General features: G+C 37.6%; 2 protein-coding genes across 3 annotated transcripts; both read left to right on the top strand.

Moving 5' to 3' along the window:
• The first annotated feature begins 285 nt into the window (after positions 1 to 285).
• LOC115928358 (28S ribosomal protein S6, mitochondrial-like) lies at positions 286 to 3,747 on the top strand. Its single transcript, XM_030995549.1, has 3 exons — positions 286 to 414; positions 1,575 to 1,714; positions 2,560 to 3,747. The coding sequence occupies exons 1-3, from the start codon at positions 370 to 372 to the stop codon at positions 2,795 to 2,797; spliced, it is 423 nt and encodes a 140-aa protein (XP_030851409.1). The 5' UTR covers positions 286 to 369; the 3' UTR covers positions 2,798 to 3,747.
• Positions 3,748 to 5,055: 1,308 nt separating this feature from the next.
• LOC753513 (PEST proteolytic signal-containing nuclear protein) lies at positions 5,056 to 12,344 on the top strand. Of its 2 annotated transcripts, none has more exons than XM_001182487.4 (5): positions 5,056 to 5,181; positions 6,981 to 7,304; positions 8,117 to 8,191; positions 9,260 to 9,315; positions 12,143 to 12,344. In XM_001182487.4, exons 2-5 carry the CDS (start codon positions 7,104 to 7,106, stop codon positions 12,285 to 12,287), a joined length of 477 nt encoding a protein of 158 aa, XP_001182487.3. In that variant the 5' UTR covers positions 5,056 to 5,181; positions 6,981 to 7,103; the 3' UTR covers positions 12,288 to 12,344. The 2 variants fall into 2 exon arrangements, with proteins under 2 accessions (XP_001182487.3, XP_011683554.2); XM_011685252.2 differs by having other exon boundaries at positions 5,101 to 5,181; positions 6,733 to 7,304.
• Positions 12,345 to 22,674: the final 10,330 nt, after the last annotated feature.

Genomic DNA, 22,674 nt, shown 5'->3' on the forward strand with positions numbered 1-22,674 from the left:
TAGATACCGTAGTACACAAATGCATTGGCGCACACACGTGTGTAAAATGGAAGTGATAAAACAAAAATAATTTTCTACGATGCACCACTCAATATTATAAAATTAAATAAAAAGAATCAATCAATACTAGCTGTTTTGCGCTTATCTAAATACATGAAATTCAAATAGATTTTTATGTATCTATTGAATTAGAGAATTATCAAATGTAGTTAGGAACGAACCCCTTTATTCTAATGTGAAACTACAATTTTCCTTATTTTGACTAGGCCTAGGGTCTACGATAAGCGTTCCATACTTGTAGAGCTTATTTGAGTGCATGCAGTGAGAGAAACGATCACGAGCTAAATTAACTTCGATTTCATCTGCAAAATGCCGGGATACGAGGCAGCATTGATAATGAGGGTCATGAGGAGGGTAAGTTGAGTAAAAGGCAAAAGGAGGCATATATTTGATGTAGAATTATGATTTGTAACATTTCATTAATTCTCGTAGATATTTGGATTCATTCGTGCTGGTGGTGCAGCGGGTGCAGACTGCGCTTCTCCCCCGCGGGCGTGTGGGGAGGGGGTCGGGAGCGACATCCCAAGTTCGCTGCATGCATGCTGCAAGAGAAAGAGCCAGGCAAAGGGACTAACCAGGGCCAGCCAGCTCATGAAACCAACTCCATGATCATGACACAACGGCAGATCCAGGAGGGGGGCCGAAACGGCCGTGTCCCCCCTAGTGCTAGTGGCGGCGCAAAAAAAAGAGGAAGAAAAGAAGAGAAAAAAGAAAGGAGAAAAGAAAGAAAGGGAGAAGAGAAACAAAAGAACAGAAAAAAGGAGAGAAAAGAAAGAGAGAGAGGGGGAAAAAAAGGAGAGAAGCCGGGTTAGAAAAGGAAAGGAATTGCACTAAGTGACAGTAACAACGAATAAGGGAAAAACTGTGAGGGGGGGGGGGGGGGATGGGTACATGGGCATGTGAAATTGCGGCCGTTTTATAATTTTCAGAATTCAGCTTATTAAAAAAATACTAAGCATGCTTGTTCATGTTAAGCCGGAGTGTAAAAACACTTTTGAAAAGGCCGCAGCCGACGGTACCCTCCAAAGAGTGGCAGAATGGTAATCAGGAAATATCACACATAGGAGCATCACTATCCTGGCTGTGTAGTAAAAGCTGTGCTTTTGATTCTCAACATTTCAAACACCACTGTACAAAACTCAACTGATTTCACTCAAAATCGGTACTTTAGTGACAATTGATGACACCTAAATAGCAGTAAAATACATTTATTTTAACTTACTGATGTTAAAAAGAATAATTTAAAAATTAAAATTGTAAGTCTAGTGTCAAACTTTGCTTACAGCTGCATCGACATGATTGTGTACAGTCTATGCGATATTGTGTGGTGTGTGTATTTGTGTATAGACTTCTAGGTCCCTGCCTCACAGCATGTATGCAGTGCTAGAGGTCAATACGCTTTAGCATTGACTCTCTATGCTTTGCTGGAGTGGGAAATATGGGGGTCATTCCTGAAGGCTTGGGGCCGCTATTGAATGTAATCTTTGATATTTCCCTTTTTTTTTGTTCTTCAGCCCGAAATGGTGGATGCATTGAAGCGATCCCTCACAGAAGTGATGGAAAATGGAGGCATTGTGAGGAAGATAGAAAACCTGGGTGAAAAGCAGCTACCTTACCGTTTCACAGCTCATCGGCAGAATTTCAGCCATGGACAGTAAGTAGATCCTGTAATCAAATAATAAAACAATGTAAGATTTGTTAGGCATCAAATCCACTTTAAATCAAATGATCATTCTGCAATTTCTGCACTTTTGCAAAAGATGAAATCACATAAAAGCATCTGTACTACACACACAAGAACAACAGGGGTGAGATAGATATATAAAAATGAAATCGAATGAAATTAGTATGCGGAAGCAAATAGATAGTCAGATACATTTTATGATTATTTTACACTTAACTGATCTGCTATTATGAATCTTTCGAGGGAGAGCATTTCACAGCAAACGCCCTATACATGTAAGTACATGAGCAAAGGTTTTCTACACCACTTAGTATTCAGCTTGGGACAAACAAGTGATCCAGAATATTTTAAGAGCATAAAGACCCAGACAGACTATAATGATTTATCAAAGTAATATTTACTGTAGTGTAGAGCAAAGGCAGAGCCATGGACATAAGAAAAGTTTGTATTGATAACATCTCAGTGGCTGAAACAGTGGCTGAACTGTCATTAACTTCTTGCATGGATATGCATGTACATGTACATGTATTGCATGCAAAAGGCTTATATGGTTAAATTAAAGTGATAAGAAAAGTCTTGTAATAGATGTATAAAATTCACACATGACACATTTGTTGAGTTGAAACATCAAAATGTAATTAGAATTACATTTTGAGTTGAACCATCAAAAAGCCAAGACTTGGTTATGAAGGAAGATCTACATTGTGTACATGGAGCTTCTGGATACAGCAAAATTATATTCTGTTTAATAATCTCTTCTTGCCCCCAACCATCATCTTTCTCTCTCTCTAACCATCCCTCCCCACCTCCATCAGATACTTTGTGATTGACTTTGATGGCCCGCCGACCATCGTCGAACCTCTCAGGGAGTACTTCCGTCGCGACATTGACATCATCCGTCCAAGCCTCCTGAACAGGGTGTCCGAACAGTGGCCGGAGGACACGGTCTGTGAAGGACCCCATGACGAGCGGTACAATCCGGTGGTCAAGAGTGCCAAGAAACTGAAGGTCAATGTGTTACAGGAATTGGAGGATGCAAACATTAAACTATGATCGAGTCCTAAATTGAGCGTTGAACATTGGTCGAAAGACGCCGTCTGTGAAGAAACTTGTGATGAGAAGTATAACCTTGTTGTCAGGAAATCTAAGGATCTTGAAGGTCAATCTTGAAGGTCAATGTCTTCAAGATCTGGAAGATGCTATAACAGTGAAGTTTGACAGCATCTTGAATTGAGTGTCTGAACTCTTTGAACTCTTTGACAAAATCCCAAGAGCAGAAGATCAGTGTCTTCAAGAACTGGTAGAGGCTAACATTAGACAATGACGTCATCTTTGATTGAGTGTCCAAATAGGGCCTGAAGGACACAGTCTGTGTACAGGCTCTTTATCAAAGGCCCCAAGAAAATTGAGGCCAATGTCTTACAAATTCTGGAAGATGCCAACATTAAATGATGAAGGCATCTTGACTTCAGTGTTTGGAAGACAAGTTTTTTTAAAGTTTTTGTTTACAATCGGTTAAGTTTTGCTCGATTATGTGAGAATTACTTACCATCAATATGCAAGCTCAAAATTATCTTTGAGAAATCTTGTCTGGGAAAAGCACATTTTCCGGCAGAGTAGATCAATCAAAACTTTTGTATAAGAGTCACTCGGACCAAAACTGTGTGGCAAATTCACTGCTGTACTAGGTCAAAATACACACCAAAATCAGTAGAAGCATGTTTCCATTATCTTTATAATTTGCTATTTAAACTAGAAAATTGAAAATTAAATTTTAAATAATTATTTTCCTCACATGTTTCAACTATCCCGGACAGATCGGGGTTGATACGAGCAAAACCTATATAAGCTAGTTCTACACATGAATCTGAGCAAGATCCAGTACAAGGTTATTTCCAATAACCTTGTTCATGTATTAGTTGAGTGGATCAATGATGTATGCAGTTGTTATTGTCTGAATCATGTGAATTTATGCAATAAAGAAAAATTTATCATATCTGGAATAGTTTATAGACTGTAATGTGGTTTCTAAGTTTAACTTTTTGACTTATAGTACTGTATTTGGGAGAGTATGTTGACAAAATAATCTGTTCTGTACGTCATCTGCTGAAAACCAGAAGGGCTTTAACTCCATATTTGATATTTGGGGTTTATAGTTATGTTAAAAATAAGATTTTCTTGCAGTCAATTACTGAACTTTATCCCTCAAATTGACTTTTACCAGAGCTGTCTTTTTCATTATTGAGAGCTCTTTCATGGTTTGCTAGAGCTAAATATCTCTTTGTTACAATTTTCTACTATTTAGGTGACCAAGAACATGAGCAAATAAGTGATCCTTTGATAGTCCCCCTCCCCCCCCCCCCCCCCCTCCCAGCCTTAATTTTTAGCAATTTGTGCAAGTAAAATTTGAGTCATCATGAGCCCAGACAGGGAAATGCCTTAAGCAGGGCTCCCACTTAGCCGAGTTGGAACCTCGAGTTGTGGCGAGCTGGCGCGATCTTATGGCAAGCCGTTTATTATTACAATATGTGATATCAATAAATCAATTCTTGTTATCAAGAAATAATTTTATGTTCTAAAGCAATGGTAATTCTTGATATCAAGAATTCGATTTAGTGATATCAGGAATTCGATTTCGTGATATCAAGAATTGAATTCTTGATATCAAGACATACGTTTTAATGATAAAACTGCTTGCCATAAGATCGCGGCAGCTTGCCACAACTCGAGGCTCCAACTCGGCTAAGTGGGAGCCCTGCTTTAGACTATAAGAGAAAGAATGTTTGCCGAGCAGCTCAAGAGAGAAAGAGAAAAAAGAAGAAAAAATACATGCAGAGAGAGAGAGAAAGGGAGGGGGGGGGGTAGGGAGGGGAGAGAAAGAGAGATATATATATGTATAGAGAGAGAGAGAGAGAGAGAGAGAGGGGAGAGACAGATAGAGGCAAAGACTAGCATGAACAGTAAAGAGGAAAAATATAGATAGGTGCAGCAACAACTGCTATGTTTAATTCTTTAATGACATTTTGTCAACCTGTTCTACATGAGGTAGAAATCCCCATGATAACAGAAGGTTATGTTCCAAGATAAACAAACATAATAGGGAGAAGAGAGAGAGAGAGAGAGAGAGAGAGAATTTGTTATAAAAATGAAAGGGGGATGTTGAGAGTAATTGAGAGTGTTTAGACTGGAGGAGATGGAGGATCAGGAGAGAGTACACGTTTTTAGCAGACTTATGTCAGATAAATATTGGTAAAATATTTGTGATCTCATGAAGAGGAGTATTATATTCCTTCTGTAGATTCCTGAATTCATATTTTTCAAAAGACCGCCCCACTCCCCCGATCAACAAATATATCGGGTGATAACAAATTCCAGTGTCATTTCCTTACAAAAAAATTGTGAGATTTTCAGAACTGAGAAACAGATGCGAAACTGAGGTAAATATTTAAGTTTTTGTGCAATGTATTCGAAATAAAAATCAGTTACATTATCATTATTTCATGTTGATGTTAGAAACATAGTTGCCAGATTTTTATCGAAGCTAGCACCTGCAACTGCGCTCCAAATCGGCCAGCTGCCACCATTACTTTTAGTGCATTACACAAATATGAAGTCCCACTCGTATGATTCCATGTCACTCTGTAACTCGTGATGATGGTGTGTTGAAAATGTGAATCAAACTGGGTCAGGGGGATGATTTCAGCTTTTTGTTTATTTATAAAAGTAGATCTATCTCAGGTCTGGATAAACTTTGGTGTCCATTCTAAAATTTTTAAACAAATAAACAAGATTTTAATTTTTAAAAGAAACGGCAATCAAGAATCCCGGCAAAAATCATGCAGAAACACAACTCACAAGTTGTGCCAAATTCAAAATTGGTCTCATCATCATCATCATCGATATATGGGAGCAGAGTGAGATAGTCCTGTAGATCTCTCGGTCGTCTTCCAAGATATAAGTTCAATTGTCAGTTTGCGACTTAAAAGGTAGTGCAGAATGAGTGGATGTCAGGTTACATAAAATTGTTTAGCAAGCCAGTGTTTATCTAGACCCGTCTTAAAAATACCAATAACTTTGTGTGGTAGAGTCTAAAAATGTAAATGGTCGAAAACGTTTACTAAAGATAAGTTTAATGTTAAAGTCTAGATGTACAATTGGTAAATCATCAAAGATAACTAGAAGATTGGTAATATGGCATTGTATGGTGCGGGGCATGATGGGTAATGTTACAGTAGTTGTTACCTGTTAAATGATGACTCTGACTCTGTCAAACTTTATCGCCGTACAAGTTTCTTGGTTGAGGTTCTGATCGTCTGCCATGCTTTCCATTGCTGATGAGCCTGATTAAGTTGGGTCAGGGAGATGTATCATATCTCCCTGGTTGGGTTGAGCTGAGCCTGCATACAATTTCGTCTTTGTCCTCTCTGCTGTCACAGGTTCACCATATGTTCACTTTAAAAATCTAAAACTGAGGAATGGTTAACTTAAGCAAACTTGGTTTCTAAACTTGGGCATCATTTCACAAAACCGTCATGAATATGATTGGATGTCCAATTTTTGTGGACTTAAACAAAAAAAATAGGACTGAGACAATATTTCACAGTGACATTTGATCCATGATTTCGCATGTTCTGGACAAATTTTGTTTCAGATCAATTGATACTATATGAACGTAAACTACCATAAACTACAAATGGGTGCAACTAGAAAAGCCACTGCTAAAATGTCTCCAAAAATGGTAGACACACTATCTATTATGACACCAACAGTACAGTGTACTTAAATCTTCTCTGTGATTTATTAGAAATGCTTTTTGTTGTTGCATTTTTTCCTTTTCTTTATGGGCTTGCTGTATGCTGCAAGAAAAATTGACGCAAAATTATATTTAAGCAGAGTCCGTCGCTTATATTTCTCACTCTTGTGATTTTCATTTTCTTTCCAAGGTTCCACCTATGTCTCACCCTTCTTTTTCCTTCCCTTATTCATAGCTTTAAACATGGCCATCAAACGTGAGTTTGATAGCATCATCACCATGAAAACAATCGCCATGGCTACTCGGAGGAGAAGAAGAAAAGAAATGTTCCTACATAGAGACGAGACTAGACACCGTGATGATGAAACAACCACTCTATACACGCCTCAGGGTATATAGGTTGGTGAGTCGAGAGACGATTTTGTTTTAACTTCCATCAAAACGTAAGTCATTCATGAGTTCCAGTCCTTCTTCCTACTCTAGAAAACTGGTTGAACTGCCCTCAGAGCCACGCCCCTGTACCTACCCCTCTGCCTCCAGTTGCCCCACCCGTCACTACAGCCAATATCTGCTCGTCAACTTTGTAGAACAACTCCAGCTTGCACCATGAGCGACAAGGAAGCCATCTTGAAGCGGAAGCCGTCAGACGAGCAGGAAACAGACGGAACAAAGAAGTCCAAGCTCTCGTTTAACATCGGACTCAAGAAGTCTCCAGCAGTTGCAACAGAAAACAAGACCTTCAACGCGAAGCCATTGATCAAGCCAAAGATTAGAATAGCTCCCGTTTCCATCAAACTTGGAGCATCGGTAAGTTGATTTTGTACCAGATAGTAATTCACACAACAACAAAAAACTTTTAAACTACCGGTAGTGAAAAGAAAAAAAATGGAGATATTAGAGGAGGGCTAAGGGAGAAGAAATAATGTTAGTTACATTCAAGAAATATTTATAACTTGAAAAGTAGGCCTACTCGTTAACTAGTCACTGTATAAAATCTACCATGAAATTATACCAGTATATGATTTTTTCCCCTCCATTCTATAATGGAGACCTCTGTGAAATAAAGAAAATGTGAAGAAAAAAAAAGGATTCATTGAATAGTAACTTTACCAGCCGTCTATTTTGAGCACATTGATAGCTGATAGACAGGAACTCAATCAGATAAAGTTCCTATTTTGTGTCACCTTGCCTGCAAAATGCTTTGAAGATTTTTGATAGGTAACATTTTATTTTGAAATTGCAATCATACCTTTTATAGGAGGTGTGATAATAATAAAATGGTATTCAAATTGGATATACTGTGTCCTAACAAAATGTACATATAACTGAAGCTAAAAGGCCTTCAACAAAATAATGGAAGTCTGAAAAATGCATGGTTTGAAAGACTTTCCCAAAGATCGCATTTTTCATTAATTTGAATAAACTTACACCCTCTCTCCTTTGACCGATTGTCTGTTTCATGACTATCTCTCTCTCGTTCTCTCCCCCTCTTTCTCTCTCTCTCTCTGTTTGTTCCTCTCTATCTGTCTCTCTCTGTTTCTCCCTCCCTCTCTCTCTCTTTCTCTCTCTCTCTCTCTCTCTCTCTCTCTCTGTATCGCCCTCTTCTTTTCTGTACCCAGAAACCAAAGGAGCCAGAGAAGAAGATCTTGAAACCAAGCGGAACAGCAGCCAAAGCCTTTGCAGATGAAAGTGATGTGAGTAGAATGTGGACTGGTAATCAACTATAATTTGTCTGCTGAGAGGCAGAAGGGAGGAAACTTGTATAATTTAAAGCCCGTCTGCACTAGTTTGGCCAGGAGGGATTAGACCACCCTGTTGGTAACTGACAGGTGGTTATCTCATCAACTCAGCTCTCAATTAACATAAGAGAAAGAGGATCATGGGGGACCAACGGGCAGGCACCGATTAGGCATTGTTTTCTATATAGAGGGAGCAAGTAGCTGCTAGTAGTGCAGTAGGGCTCTAACACATAGCTATCTTCCTTCTGGCTTTGAACATTAACATGTTCACTACTGAATTCTCGGATTCCAATAGGCTTTATACAGGGACCACCAGGTACCTGTAGGCAATGGGTTAGGTAGTCCTTACAAATGTGCTTTAAATTGGCTACGGCCCACAAGGGCAACAGCCAAAGAGACCAACATTGTATCTTTCTGGCCACATAATATCCTTTGGCAAGGCATTAATCTACATTTGCCACTCATTACCCAAGAGAGAAATGGGGACCCGGTAGGATGACGAAAGCATTTGTGTTAAAAAATTGCCTATGCCCTCACGGTGACCATATTGTTTGGATACTCCCCAGGGAGTGGAATGGTTCACATTGTGTGTGAATGAATCCAATGACCGGGGTAATAATATCTGTAAAGCGCTTAGAGACGGTATTCCTCATTAAGCGCTTTATAACTTAGACGGTCCATAAGACCAACAGCCCGAAAGACCAACAGTCCGAAGACCAACAGCCCGAAAGACCAACACCGCTGGCAACTTTGAGATGAACAGTGCCGGTCTCGGGGGTCTTTGATCTTATGGGCTGTAATTTTTCTGGGATGTCCTTCATGCTTCCTCTTGCCCGGGTCACTTTCATTTTTCCAGGCTTCATTTTGTGTAATACATAGGGTTAGGTTTATGATTGGATTCAGTTATTAGGTTTAAGGCTAGGGTTAGGGTAAGGTGTAGTATTAGCTTAAAGGGTGTAATCATTGTATTGCTTACATACTGTCTTTATTTCAATTTTGTTGTTGTTTTCTTTTTGATTGTAGGAAGATGAAGAGGACATGCCTCCTGAAGCTAAGATGAGGATGAAGAACATGGGACGGTATGTATCCATGGACATCTTTCATGGAGAGGTGTCCTGGGACCCATTTCACAAAACCTTTTTTCAATGACAAATGACAAATATCAGTAACAAATCTGCTGATAACCAATCACAAGCATGGATTTCTCTAGCTTATAACAAAAAAACTGTCATTTGTCACTGATGACAAGTTTTGTGAAATGGGGGCCGTGGTCGAGTGGTTTAAGCACTTGACTTGAAGTTCAAAGGTTATGGGTTCGATCCCTGACATGGCACTAATGTCCTTTGGCAAGGCATTAATCTAGATTTGCCCTTCCATACCCAGGATAGAAATGGGGACCTTGTAGGATGACGAAAGCTTTGTTTTTGGTTTGCTTTTATATCATCATTGTCTAGTAATATTCAAGTTTACAAATCATCAACTTCTAATTAACTTCAGAAAGATAGACAAACTTTCTCGGTCAAAAGAGTTTTGGATAAAATAATATGGATACTGTAAATAATTCATTCACCTGTTACGTATAATTGTTTTTCAATACTCGGAATACGCGAATTGCAAACATTAATTGTTGCTAGGTAGGACAAACAAAAAGGCTTGTCCTACTAAACCACATGAAGTGTATGCAATTCGCATTCTGACTTTTGAAATACAACTATTCATAACAGGCGAATGAAATCATTTGTAACAATTGAGGCACTTAACAAAGGTTTGTGCATTAAATTTGATTACATTATGAAAATGGCCTATTGGTACGTGTTCTGAAAGGGTTAGAGTGACAAGGGCAAAAGAAAGAATGTTTTGAGGACTTCAATAGAAGCTAGACAATGGGATTGGATGCAACAAAAGAACAATCAGTGTGCATAACGATTTATAGGTCTGTGTGGTATACATCCTGGTTCAATGCTGATAAGATTGCAAACTAGACTTTAAAGGTAGTTTGTCCCTTTTGCAGGCTGAAAAAATAAACTGATGTGACTCCTATGGTAAACAAGAGATAATACCAACTCAAAACTCCCCTGAAAAGATTAAAACGGGTCATTGCCATTATGTTGGATTATATCGACCGTTAGGAATTTTTGCAACGCGTTTAGACAATTATGCATAGAAAACAGTCTGATTTTCAGACCCGTTTACTGTATGGTCGTACGTTTTGTGCTGCGCAAAGATTCAATTAGCTTAATTTTGGCCATTACAATAAGTGGGTTGTTGATGTAGACAAATGCTCATGTGCCCTTTACAGCTCATTTCATGTAAGTAATTGGCAAAGAATAAAAGAAGTCAGTCAGTCACTCAATAGAGTCTGACAGTGAAGTCTAGAAAGTAAACAGGTTTCCTTGCATGATTTGAATAGTAGGACACTGCTAATGTTTAAATTTCACAGATAGACTTTCTCTGAGTCTATTAAGGTTTTCCTCCGATAACACTCTAAATTGGTTCTGTTGTCTGATAGTTGATTGAAGATGATTGGGTAAGGCTTGGTATAACAGAAAAATATTGGAAAATGATTGGACAGGTCAGAGACAAAGATGCCAGAGAACTCAGGGGAACAGTTAACTAAACTTGAAGCCTTTGGTATATCTATCTCATGATAAATACAGCGTGGTACAGGGAGATCATTTGTGTGGCATATAAAGAGTTCAGAACAGGTTTCTCTGAGACATGCTCGTCGAGGGGAACATCAAAATGTGGTCCTAATATGAGACAAGTTGTTCAGCAGGTTTCATTGTAACTCAATATTTAAAGTAATCACCCAAAGAATCAAGAGTGTTTTGAATTGATGCAAAATTCATATCATTGCAAAGGGGAAGTCTTACCGATCAAATACAACAACTTCCCTCTTTAAAATATGTTTGGGGCCCGCAGTAATCTACTCTAAAAAATATTAATTTTGAGATCGAGATTTTCTGCCTTCAGCGGTCCTCCGTAGAGCGTCAAGATTCGTGATGTCACATGCGAGACACAGCTAGCCACAAAATTACATTTTACGCCTTTCCATGATGTCTATATGATTTTTCAGCAAATTATTCATGTTTTTCAGGAGAAAATCTTTCCATCAATATTTACTTTGTCCATAATTATCAGTTACCGGATCGTGAATTTTCTTTGGCTGACTACTTTAAAGCCACACTGTCCTACTTGTAGCTACTTGCTCCCTCTATTTAGAAAACAATTCCTAATCGGTGACCATTGGTCCCCCATGATCCTCTTTTTCTTATGTTAAAGGTATTACAAAGTTTCGGTAAGGATTCATGAATTTGGTTCAAATGAACATATTGGAAGCATATGCGACCCTACAATATTCAGTGATCGTTGTCGCGGTTGAAATCGATTCTAAAGTTATGAAATTATGAATAATAAACTCTTTATGTTGTATAGCACCCTCTCAAGGTCAATATATTAATTGAGCTATAAAACAATGTTTCTTGACTAAAATCGACCGATTAGCTATTCCCGTTTGGAAGTTATATATCACATCTACATATTCTGAAATGTTCATGGTCGCAGCTACCATTGTACGGCCGTACGGCGCTATTTGAAATTTATCAACATTTACCGGGAGCACCGGTAAATTTTTACATTCAATTTTTCTCGAAAGCAGAAGTGTTTTAGGGGCTAAATTTTCTAGTGCTTATATTACATTCACAGGGGCATCCAAATATATCAAAATTGAACAGAATCACCACCATCCAATTTTCAAAAATTCCCAAAACTTTGTATTTCCTTTAATTGAGAGCTGATTTGATGAGATAAGCACCTGTCAGTGACCTTGCAGGGAGGTCTAATCCCCCTGGCCAAACTAGTACAGACAGACTTTAAAGGGTTCAAATCTTTCTGTTTCAATCTCAGGGACACGCCCACGTCGGCAGGACCCAACTCCTTCAACAAGGGCAAGATGGGATTCAGCAGCCCCTCCGCCAAATGGAAGACGCCCCGCCTCAAGAGCAACGCCGAGCACCCTCTCGAAGAGCACGAGGTGGAGGACACGTCATAGCATCGATCGGAAATGGAGGTTTATTACAAGACGTGTATTATATTAATGTACAGAGAGAGAGAGAGAGAGAGAGAGAGAGAGAGAGAGTGAGCGAGTGAGTGTGTCAGAGAGAGACAGAGAATGAGAGAGAGAGAGAGAGAATGAGTGAGAAAAAGATGCCCAAGAGAGAGAGAGAGAGAGAGTTAGAGAAGGAGCAGCGGCTTGTCTGAGAAGAAAAAAAATAGATATATAAAAAAGTATTACACCTTGCACATTTTTAGCGGGGAGAGAAGAAATAGGGGGGGGGGGGGGATGGGAGGTGGTTAGGATATAATAAGGAGAAAGCGATAGAGAGTACTGGAATAAATTGTTTCAATTACAATTAGAGAATGAGAAGTAAGAATAAAAATGTATGTGTTTTAATGTTCAAAGCAATATTTATTTAATATTATTTTAGGCATTTTGAGATCTGGTAATAAAATACTGCATCTCAAGACACACAATCTAAAATTCAATATGAATTTATTTGTCATTAAATATGTAATCTGTTATGTATCATATGAACTTTTGGCCAAGCAAAATGTGAACTTATTTACAAATACCGGACAAGCAAATGGAGATTAGACTTAAAGATACAGACCAGTTATGGTCATGCGATTGCATTGTGAAAGAAACGTTGTGCGTGACACGTGCGTTATATCTATCAGGTCCAAATAGATATAATCATTTACCAAATATATCAATTAGTAGGCGGTTTCTCACTGAGCAAAATTTGTATGATTACGTATTAGTCAAAACATATTCTTTCACATGATGGATAATAAGAGCTTCCATTTCATTTTTTTGAGAGGGGGCGTTTCTAAAACTGGTATTTACCTTTAATCATTGATATTTTTAAATGAAAATGAAGCTGATTGAATCAAGCATTGTGATCTTAAATAAACTTATTGTTGAAAATATTTTGGAAAAAATTCATCCTGTTGCATCATTTAGTTTATTTAAAGAGAAGGTTGAGTTCTGGGAAGAGGTGAAAAATAATTTGTGAGCTTTATCATTGTTATTATGCAAGGGTGGAAGAATATCAGATAAAACATGTTCCCTGAAAAGCATGGCTCTTCAAATGCCTTCATATTTTAAGTATGGCATGTAACATCGTAAAAATCGGGACGGATTTTTACGCCACGTGTTCGTGTAGTCCCATATACATCCTTCTGTGTACAGTCCTTGCAACTTTACCAAGACTTGGCCAGATTTCTCATCATTTTGATAATTCCAGAACCTTGCAATACACACCAATAATTATATGCTAGATGATCAACCTTTTCTGATCGATTTCACACAGTTCTTTCACAATGCAATCGCACGACCAGAACTCAACTTTATCTTTAAATTTAAAGAAAATTTGTTGTATTTCTTGATTTTTGTTAGCATGGTTCATATTAGGCTACAGGTAAAACATTACCCAAATCATAAGTAAAGTTTGAAGGAATAATATTGATATTAAGTATTTCTTGTCCATTTATAAATTTCTTTTTCACTGATATGAATTTTACAAATGAATGTTTATATAGAAATTGAAATAAAAGTGATTTACAAATACAAGTAGAAGTAATCATAAACATTTGGATAGTTAAAGTTATCTGCTTTGTGGAACTTCATGAACTTAATGGCAGCAGGAGACAAGCTAAGAATGATATGAGGAAGTAGAGTTCTGCATGTATTCTAAATTCTCAAAGTTTAGTATGACTCGTAGTGTGGTTTTCAAAGGTCAAGCCTTTGATGACTGATGGTGTTGATTGAGTGGTCATGAACATGGTTAAAGGCTACCTTAAAGATAAAGTTGAGTTCTGGTCATGCGATTGCGTTGTGAAAGAATCGTTGTGGAATCGATCAGAAAAGGTTGATCATCTAGCACATAAGTATTGGTGCGTACTGCAAGGTTCCAGAATCATCAAAATGATAAGATTTGGCCCAGTCATGGTAAAGTACAAGCACTATACACAGAAAGATGTATAGGGGACTACACAAAGATGTGGCATAAAAATCTGTCTCGATTTTTATGATGCTACATGCCATATTTAGAATATTAAGGCATAAAGAGCTATGATTTTCAGGGAACATTTTTATCCGATGTTCTTCCACACTTGCATAATACAATGATAATGCTCACAAATCATTTTTCACCTCTTCTCAGAACTCAACCTTCTCTTTAAAGCCCCTATCAGGGATTTGCAAGCACTCAAAACCTGCTCTTAAAATTAACTTGAAACGGCAAGTTGAGGTTATTAAAGTATGTGCCAAATTTCAGATCGAAAGACTCAGTCTGTGGTTTTCTCTCTTTTTCGCGAGTGAAAGTTGAAGCCCTCATTTTGTACACAACAAATGGGATGGATGAAACACTGTCACAAGCAAAATTCAAATTTGAAGGAAAAAAAAGGCCCATCTAAGGTCAGTTCTGTCTGTTTTTTTTGGGGGGGGGGGGGTGGGCTCTGTGTTGCTATCTGATGGGACAAACAGTGAAAAAAATACACGGGGGCTTGGGGCGGATTGCCCAAAAGAGCCCCCTAAAATCAGAAAAGAGCTCCCATAAATTTGCATAGAGTTTAATGCAAAACAGATTTTAGAATGTTACATTCATGCAGGCAAGCTTGAAAAGTAGCCCCTGAAAAATAAATTTTAATTTTTTTCCCTGGGAACAAACATTTCCTTGGTTACCGGCATGTGGGTATCGTTGCATTCTGACTTCTGGCCTCTACAGACTCTAAGGGGTCCTGGTCCTCAAGATTTTTGCTGTTGACCTGGTGGACAATATAGTTAGTTCCAGTGAAAATATCAATTTTAAGAGATTTAAGAATAGTTCATTAATTTCTGTAATCTAAGGTAATGTATGCATGGCATATTTTGTTGCCTTTTAAAATTGTCACATTTTTCAGCCATATCTGTGAATTTGTCTGCGATTTATGTTTTTCCTCTATAAGTCCAATCGGTAGAACAGTTCATATGTTGTCATATTTTTGCCTCTGTGTCTGAATTTCTACTTTTGGAATAAAAAAAAACTTAATAAGGCCCCACTTCATATATAATGTACATGTATGTTATATAATGTACGTTACAGCTCAAATTATACTGAGGTCAATATTAGAGGCCTTTAAAGGTAGGGTATTTTACGGACATCGCTACCACTGCTTAATGCACCATCTCTCAGTGAAGTTATACATACATATGTAGAGCGATTTCTGGTTCCTTTACCCAAGCATCATTACGTGCGCAAATCATGCAGTTGGTGATGCATTATGGGACATGGCTGTTGACACATCAGGACATTGTGAGCAGCAGATGGCAGTATACAAAATCTGAAGTAGTGTCAGTAGAACAGCCTGCCTTTAAAGCCCGTCTGCACTAGTTTGGCCAGGAGGGATTAGACCACCCTGTTGGTAACTGACAGGTGGTTATCTCATCAACTCAGCTCTCAATTAACATAAGAAAAAGAGGATCATGGGGGACCAACAGGCATCGATTAGGCATTGTTTGCAAATAGAGGAAGCAAGTAGCTATAAGTAGTGCAGTGGGGCTTTAAGTTCTGAATGATACTATTGCCTCTCTTTATTTGCAGTTTCATATTGCAGATCTCAAGATTAATGCTGATAGTCGCTCCCAGGGCAGATGTTTATAAATATATCAATCCAAGTAATTCCTGATAAATAAGAGACTTCCTGTTAGTGATCAATTGAACTTTGAGAGTTATCAGAACTTAGTGATAAAATTGACTTATATCATTGAACAATTGAATGTCTCTGCATTTTTTTCTAATGTGACAGTTTTTAATCATTTCCCAGTCTTTTCCCACGGTTGAAACAAATGAAAAAACATGTAAGTAGTCACTGATTATGTAGTTGACCATTTTACAGAACGTGTGTTATATGACACTTTGAAACACATTTAAGTTTTGTGAAAGAAAAATTAGCTTTATTTTCAAAATGGTGTGTTAGCTTGTCAAGTTGACTTTAAAAATAGATGTAATGATTATTGACCCCATTTTTTAAACACATGATTTTGTTTAATCATAAAAATGCAAGAACATGGTAATTTATAATAAAAAATAGATACACAACCAATTAAGTGATATTCACAAGGGAAACCATAGTCATATACATGTGTAGCTGCCAATTTTTGTGTAATTTGTGACAACTTTCTCTGCTCATAATTGTACAGTGGAACCTCGTTATAACGAGACAGAAATTACCTAATTATTGTTATATCAGGGTACAAAAACTAAAGAATACAAAGAGCTGCCTTGGGACCAGTAAAATCACCTTTTTATAACAGATATTTATGCAGAGCTGCCAACCATTCCGTTTTTGCCGGAATTACTCCGTTTTTCCCTCCAAATTACGGTATTACGTTTTTTCTTCATAAAATACGTTTTTTAATACACAATTTTTTTTATTTTTTTTTAATATTTTTTTTTTACATACCGCGCGTCCAACAACTGCCCTAAAATGGTGATTTGATCACAAATTCAATAAAAAACTAATTTTAAAACATACTTGAAGAGAAAAATATTCTCTAAAAAAAATGAAATGCCGATAATACCAAAATAACCACCAAAAAAATTACTTGCTTGTATGGAAAAAACAGCATGATGAATGAACATTTCTACATTGGAAGTGTGTCCGCGTGGTTGTAAGTTTCGTTTTTATGTATTCCTTTTTTTTGGCTTGAAATTCCTTTTTTTTGCCATCATGATTCCTTTTTTTGGTCGCACAAGGTTGGCAGCTCTGCTAATGTTTATTTTTACATTTGTATGTATGTTTTGAATTCATGTTTTGATTGTACATAGTTGTATGTGAATGCAGGGCTCTCTGGAAGAGCAGGTCCAGAAATAGACTTGAAATGAGACCACCCTGTTGAAATAAAACTAAAATAATAATAACAATAATACTTTGTTTTATCATAGCTCTTTATAATGAGGTTCCACTGTAAACTGTAATTCTTCAGATATTTCTCAAACTTTCACTTATCAATTCTCTCATTTCTCTGCATTTTTTAATAAAAAAGTAAAATTATATAACTGAAAATTGGACTTTCCCTGATGATAATGTACGTTTTTCTTGAGCCGGAAGAATTTTAACTCTGTGTAAAATCCTCTTTCGCTTCTCAATTTTCCTGGGAAGTTAATCTGTTCCTATTTATGAACAGGGAAGTAAAGTTACTGATCCGGAAATGATATCTCCTGTTATTTTATTTTACTTCAGGCATAGTGACCTTTGATATTTGCTTGTTAAATAACATCTATAATTTATAAACAAATGTTCTTCCTTGTATATCTTTAATTGTTTCGGTCATATAGTTTTATACAGTTAACTAAATTATTCATAACCAATACCAATACCAATGAGAAAACTTGGATCTACCTCTGTTCCAATATGACTCTGCCTCCGTTCCAAGATGACTCTTTTGTAGAGAATAATTTCAGGAAAGTGTTTGTTTTCCTGGGAATCTTGCTGTCTACAACATTTCATCCTGCTATTTTAATCATATTTGAAATCATTTATTTATTTCAAATAAATTGATGACATTCTGTTCCAATCATTTATAAATAATATTATGCTGAAGCATATCTTAATTAGCATTTCTTTTATTTTTATTTCTTTTGTTTTTCTCTTCTTTTATTAAAAAAAATGTTTTGCTTTCAGGGCAAGTTGAAATTATGTCCTGCACGTTTCCAAGTAGGCCAAAACAGTGTCGAAAAGAGAATGAGGGCGAGAGGCAAGGACTATCTCCGGTTCAGCGTTGAGGGTGTGTTATTTTCTCAGCTGATTGGACGCGCGACACGGAAACGGTCTTTCACTATTATAGATCTTATTCCTAAGTTTAAGTTATCTTTAAATGTTGGACTTAACAATTATAGAAAGTCGTTAGCATCTGTAAAAATCTTTTGTAAAAGTTATTTTAAAACTTAAAAGGCATAACATTTTAATTCAAAGAATTGATATTTTCTATTATCAAACTCTGTCAAAATCATTCATGTATTTTTCATGTTCTTTATGTGGAATTTATGAAAAGTCCAAAAAGCTTGATTTTTTTGCTTTTTGAATATATTTTGTTTCAAGGCTACAAATGGCTCTCCGTAATGTTAAAGTCCAACTTAGAGGTTCGACTTGGGATCTTTGTGAAACACCCCAAGGCTGTGGACTAGTTACCAAGTATCAATGTATTATTTGCATTGTCTGTAGGAATTGAGCGTTAGTGACAGAAAACTCTAATTTTATTTGATGTGTAGTCTGATTCAAGCACTAGTATAGTAGGCTATATGATGTTAGCTTGGTATGCCTAAATTTAATCGACTGCAATCTTAAATGTGATCAAAGTATAGTGACAAATTGGTTTGAACCGGCCGACCCTTTAAATAAACACTTGGAAGAATTCCTGTTCCAGTCAATACAGATTTTGACATTGAAGCAAGGAGAGGCGTTGGTATGAACATTACTAATTTGCTCTCGCCTGGGGGAAAGTTCAACTTTTCCTACAAAAAAAGTATATTATTGTACTATTTCACGAAGTCCTTTTTTTCTTAAAAATTACGGTAGTACGTTTTCCTTCATGAAATACTTGTAAAAATAAAATAAAAATTGCACATACTGCACGTCAACCAAATGCCCTAAAATGTTGATCACTACTTCAATAAAAAACTTCACTCGAGATTTATGAAGAGTTCGTTTTTACAAATAGTAAACGAAAAAGAAAGAAAAACAGAGTGAAAAGAGTAAATATTCTTAAAAAGAATGAAACGCCGAGAATACAAACAACAATAAAAAACTACCTAATTGTAAATACACTAAAGGTCCTAATACGGAAATAACAGCATGAGGAATGGACATTTCTGCATTGAAGGTGTGTCGCGGTTTGTTATAAGTTTCGTTTTAATGGGTTTTTTTTTGGTTACTTGAATTCCTTTTTTCCCCATGATTAATGGTTCCTTTTTTTTTTGGTGCACAAGGTTGGCAGCCCTAGGGTGGATCCAGGATTGTGTGAAGAGAAAAATGGGGGGGGGGGGGGAGTTTTCTCAAAATATCAAAATGAGAATGTTTAATCATAAAAAAGTTTTTTTTTTTCAAATGCTTTTTGATTTGAGATTAAAATTTTGTTCTGAAAGTGGGGCACATTTTTCAATGTATAATAATTGCTACGAAGGACAAACATGAATTATCCTATCTAACAACAACACTTAATGTATGCAATTCGCATTCCGAAAAATAATACAATTTTTCGTAAAGGGTGATTGAAATAGTTTTTAACGAGGCACTTAACAAAGCTTTGTGCATTCAATTTGATTAAATTACGGAAAAGGTCTATTGGAATTTGAAATGGGGACACAGGCCGGTTGTTATCTCACTGAATTAGATCAACAACAAAAATATGTGTTGGAGCCGTCTGTGACTGTGTACCGAAAATTAATAATATCGCTCTGCCCGACACCTTTGACTCTCTGACTCTGGCCGAGTGGGCGGTGGAAGTGGGCGTAGTGGTTAGCAGGCGCGGATCCAGGATTTCTTAGGGGAGGGGGCCCAATTTTTTTTTTTTTTGCTCCCGAAAATTTGAAAATCGCGCCGGCCGAAAAGTCGCTCAGTGGGGGGGGGGGGGGGGGGGGGGGGGGGGGGGGGGGGGGGGGTACAGAGCACAATTTTTTTTTTTTTTTTTTTTTTTTGCTCCCGAAAATTTGAAAAACCGGCCAAAAATTCGTTCAGTGGGGGGGGGGGGGGGGGGGGGGGGTAGTGAGCACATTTTTTTTTTTTTTGATCCTCAAAAAAATTTCGATTTGCACCCCCCCCCCCTTGAGCGCCAGGGGGGGGGGGGCCCAACCCCCCAAAAAGGTAAAAAATCACGTGATTTTACATGATTTTTTTCTCAAGGGGGGGGGGGGGGGCCCGGGCCCCCCGGGCCCCCCCCCCCTGGATCCGCCACTGGACTGGTGGTTAGGGTAGAATAGCACCCATAAATGGAAACAGTAGAAGAATGAAATAATCTCCTGGTATATCTTCCCTTTTTTCCACAGAATGTATATTGGTAACATTACTGTTCGCGAGATCGACCTGGGGGTCATTATTGCCGCCGAGGCCCCCGCTTTTCGTGAAAATTAGCTGTGTTATTATGAAACCGGCTACATCATGATCAACTGCGCATGCTGATAATCAGAAATGTCTTTATAGTTATTTTAAAAAAACGTACTAAATTAGGAGGAACTTTACGAAATCAAATTAACTCGTCAACGATTTTTTTTTTTTTTAAACTGGATTTTAAATAGCTATAATATCTTTTCCAATACGGGACAAGGGACCTATCCTCACCTTGAAGTGATTTTTTTTTTTTTTTTTTTAATCTTTCTTGCCTTATTTCTAGTAGCCCCCCCCCCCCCACCCTCAAATATTTTTATATTTTGGACTGACAACTTTCTAAAAATTGTGCTTGTCTGATTTTTTTGGTGGGGCTTTTCATATTTTATGAATTATGTCCACGCCCCTCCTGTTTAAGCTATGGTCACAAATCAGAGCAGCGACCGACCGATCAGTAGCCTGCTCGGTCGCTGCTGGAATTAGGCATCGCCCAGCGATTAGGTCGCTGCCCGGGCGGCGACCGCCCAGGCACCGAGCGTATTTTGGGCGGCGAGTGAAAAGTGAGCAGGCGCCACCCAAATTTTAACTCCGCGCTAAAGCTTCAGCGGCGACCGAGCGATGCCCTAAAAACGAGCGGTGCCTGGACGGCAGCCGCTCGGTGGCCGGGCAGCCGCCGGGCAGAATTGGTTAAAAACTCGCCGCTCGGCCGCCGAGCAGGCTACTTTTGGGTAGTGTGACCATAGCATAACTTGGATCTGCCTCTGTTACAAGATGACTCTTTTGTAGAGAATAACTTCAGGAAAACGTTTGTTTTCTTGGGAATCTTTCTGTCTACAACATTTCATACTGCTATTTTAATAATATTTAAAACCATTTTATTAATTTCAAATTAATTGCTGACACTCTGTTCTATCCAATCATTTATAAATGTGACACTTAAGAACAACATCTTACCATACCTATCTTTATTTCTTTTGTTTTTTAGGACAAGTCTAAATTATGTCCTACACGTTACCAAGAAGTCCGCTAAACTTTTCCCCGACAAAATTATTTTATTGCTCTATTTCACAAAGATTTTATTTCAATGCCAATTCTGCTATTCTTAAAGTGATAGATGGTCTTTTTGTATTGAAAGTTTCAGATGAACACTCTTTGGAATAGGGGTGCAGAGCTGCCGACCAGTTCGGTTTTCCCGGAATTATTCCTTTTTTTTCCTGAAAAATTTAGGTAGTCCGTTTTTTCTTCATAAAATACTCTTCTTCTTTTTTTAATGTAATTTTTTTTGCACATACTGCACGTCAACCAAATGCCATAAAATGTTGATCACTACCCTAAAAAAAAAACTTCAATAGAGGTTTATGAAGAGTACGAATTTACAAATAGTAAACGAAAAGAAAAAAAATTAAAGCGAAATGCGTAAATATTCTCATAAAGAATGAAACTCCGATAATACCAACAAAAACTACCTAGGCCTACTTATAAATAAACTATAGGTCCTAATATAGAAATAAAAGCATGAGGAATGGACATTTCTGCATTGGAGGTGTGTCGCGGTTGGTTGTAAGTTTCGTTTTAATGGTTCCTTTTTTTGTTACTTGAATTCCCTTTTCCCCCCATGATCATGTTTTTTTTTTTTGGTTGCACAAGGTTGGCAGCTCTGGGATGGATCCAGGATTCTGTGGAGAGAAAAAAATGGGGGGGGGGGGGGGGGGGAGTTTTCTCAAAACATGAAAAATGAGAATGTTCAATCATAAAGAAGTTTTTTTTTTTCAAATGCTTTTTGATGTGAGATTAAAATTTTGTTCTGAAAGTGGGGCACATTTTTCAATGTATAATAATTGCTACGAAGGACAAACATTATGAATTATCCTATCTAACAACAACACTTAATGTATGCAATTCGCATTCCGAAAAATAATACAATTTTTCGTAACGGGTGATTTGAATAGTTTTTAACGAGGCACTTACAAAGCTTTGTGCATTCAATTTGATTAAATTACGGAAATGGGGACACAGGCCAGTTGTTATCTCCCATTGAATAAGACCAACAACAAACAGAAATCCGTGTTGGAGCCGTCTGTGTACCGAAAATTACTAATATCGCTCTGCCCGACACCTTTGACTCTCTGACTCTGGCCGAGTGGGCGGGGGGAAGTGGGCGTAGTGGTTAGGGTAGAAAAGCACCCATAAATGGAAACAGAAGAAGCATGAAATAATCTCCTGGTATATCTTCCCTTTTTTCTCAGGATGTATATTGGTAATATTAATGTTCGCGAAATCGACCTGGAGGTCAT

This window comes from Strongylocentrotus purpuratus, unplaced genomic scaffold, assembly GCF_000002235.5.
Source record: "Strongylocentrotus purpuratus isolate Spur 01 unplaced genomic scaffold, Spur_5.0 spur5_scaffold_21, whole genome shotgun sequence".
Lineage (NCBI taxonomy): Eukaryota > Metazoa > Echinodermata > Echinoidea > Camarodonta > Strongylocentrotidae > Strongylocentrotus > Strongylocentrotus purpuratus.

Bases quoted from the DNA above. Each gene is read 5' to 3' on its own strand.
- LOC115928358 (XM_030995549.1), top strand. From the start codon at position 370: ATGCCGGGATACGAGGCAGCATTGATAATGAGGGTCATGAGGAGG. The intron at 415-1,574 runs GTAAGTTGAGTA...TTTGTTCTTCAG, and splicing joins TAATGAGGGTCATGAGGAGG to CCCGAAATGGTGGATGCATT. The intron at 1,715-2,559 runs GTAAGTAGATCC...CACCTCCATCAG, and splicing joins CAGAATTTCAGCCATGGACA to ATACTTTGTGATTGACTTTG.
- LOC753513 (XM_001182487.4), top strand. From the start codon at position 7,104: ATGAGCGACAAGGAAGCCATCTTGAAGCGGAAGCCGTCAGACGAGCAG. The intron at 7,305-8,116 runs GTAAGTTGATTT...TTCTGTACCCAG, and splicing joins CCATCAAACTTGGAGCATCG to AAACCAAAGGAGCCAGAGAA. The intron at 8,192-9,259 runs GTGAGTAGAATG...TTTTGATTGTAG, and splicing joins CCTTTGCAGATGAAAGTGAT to GAAGATGAAGAGGACATGCC.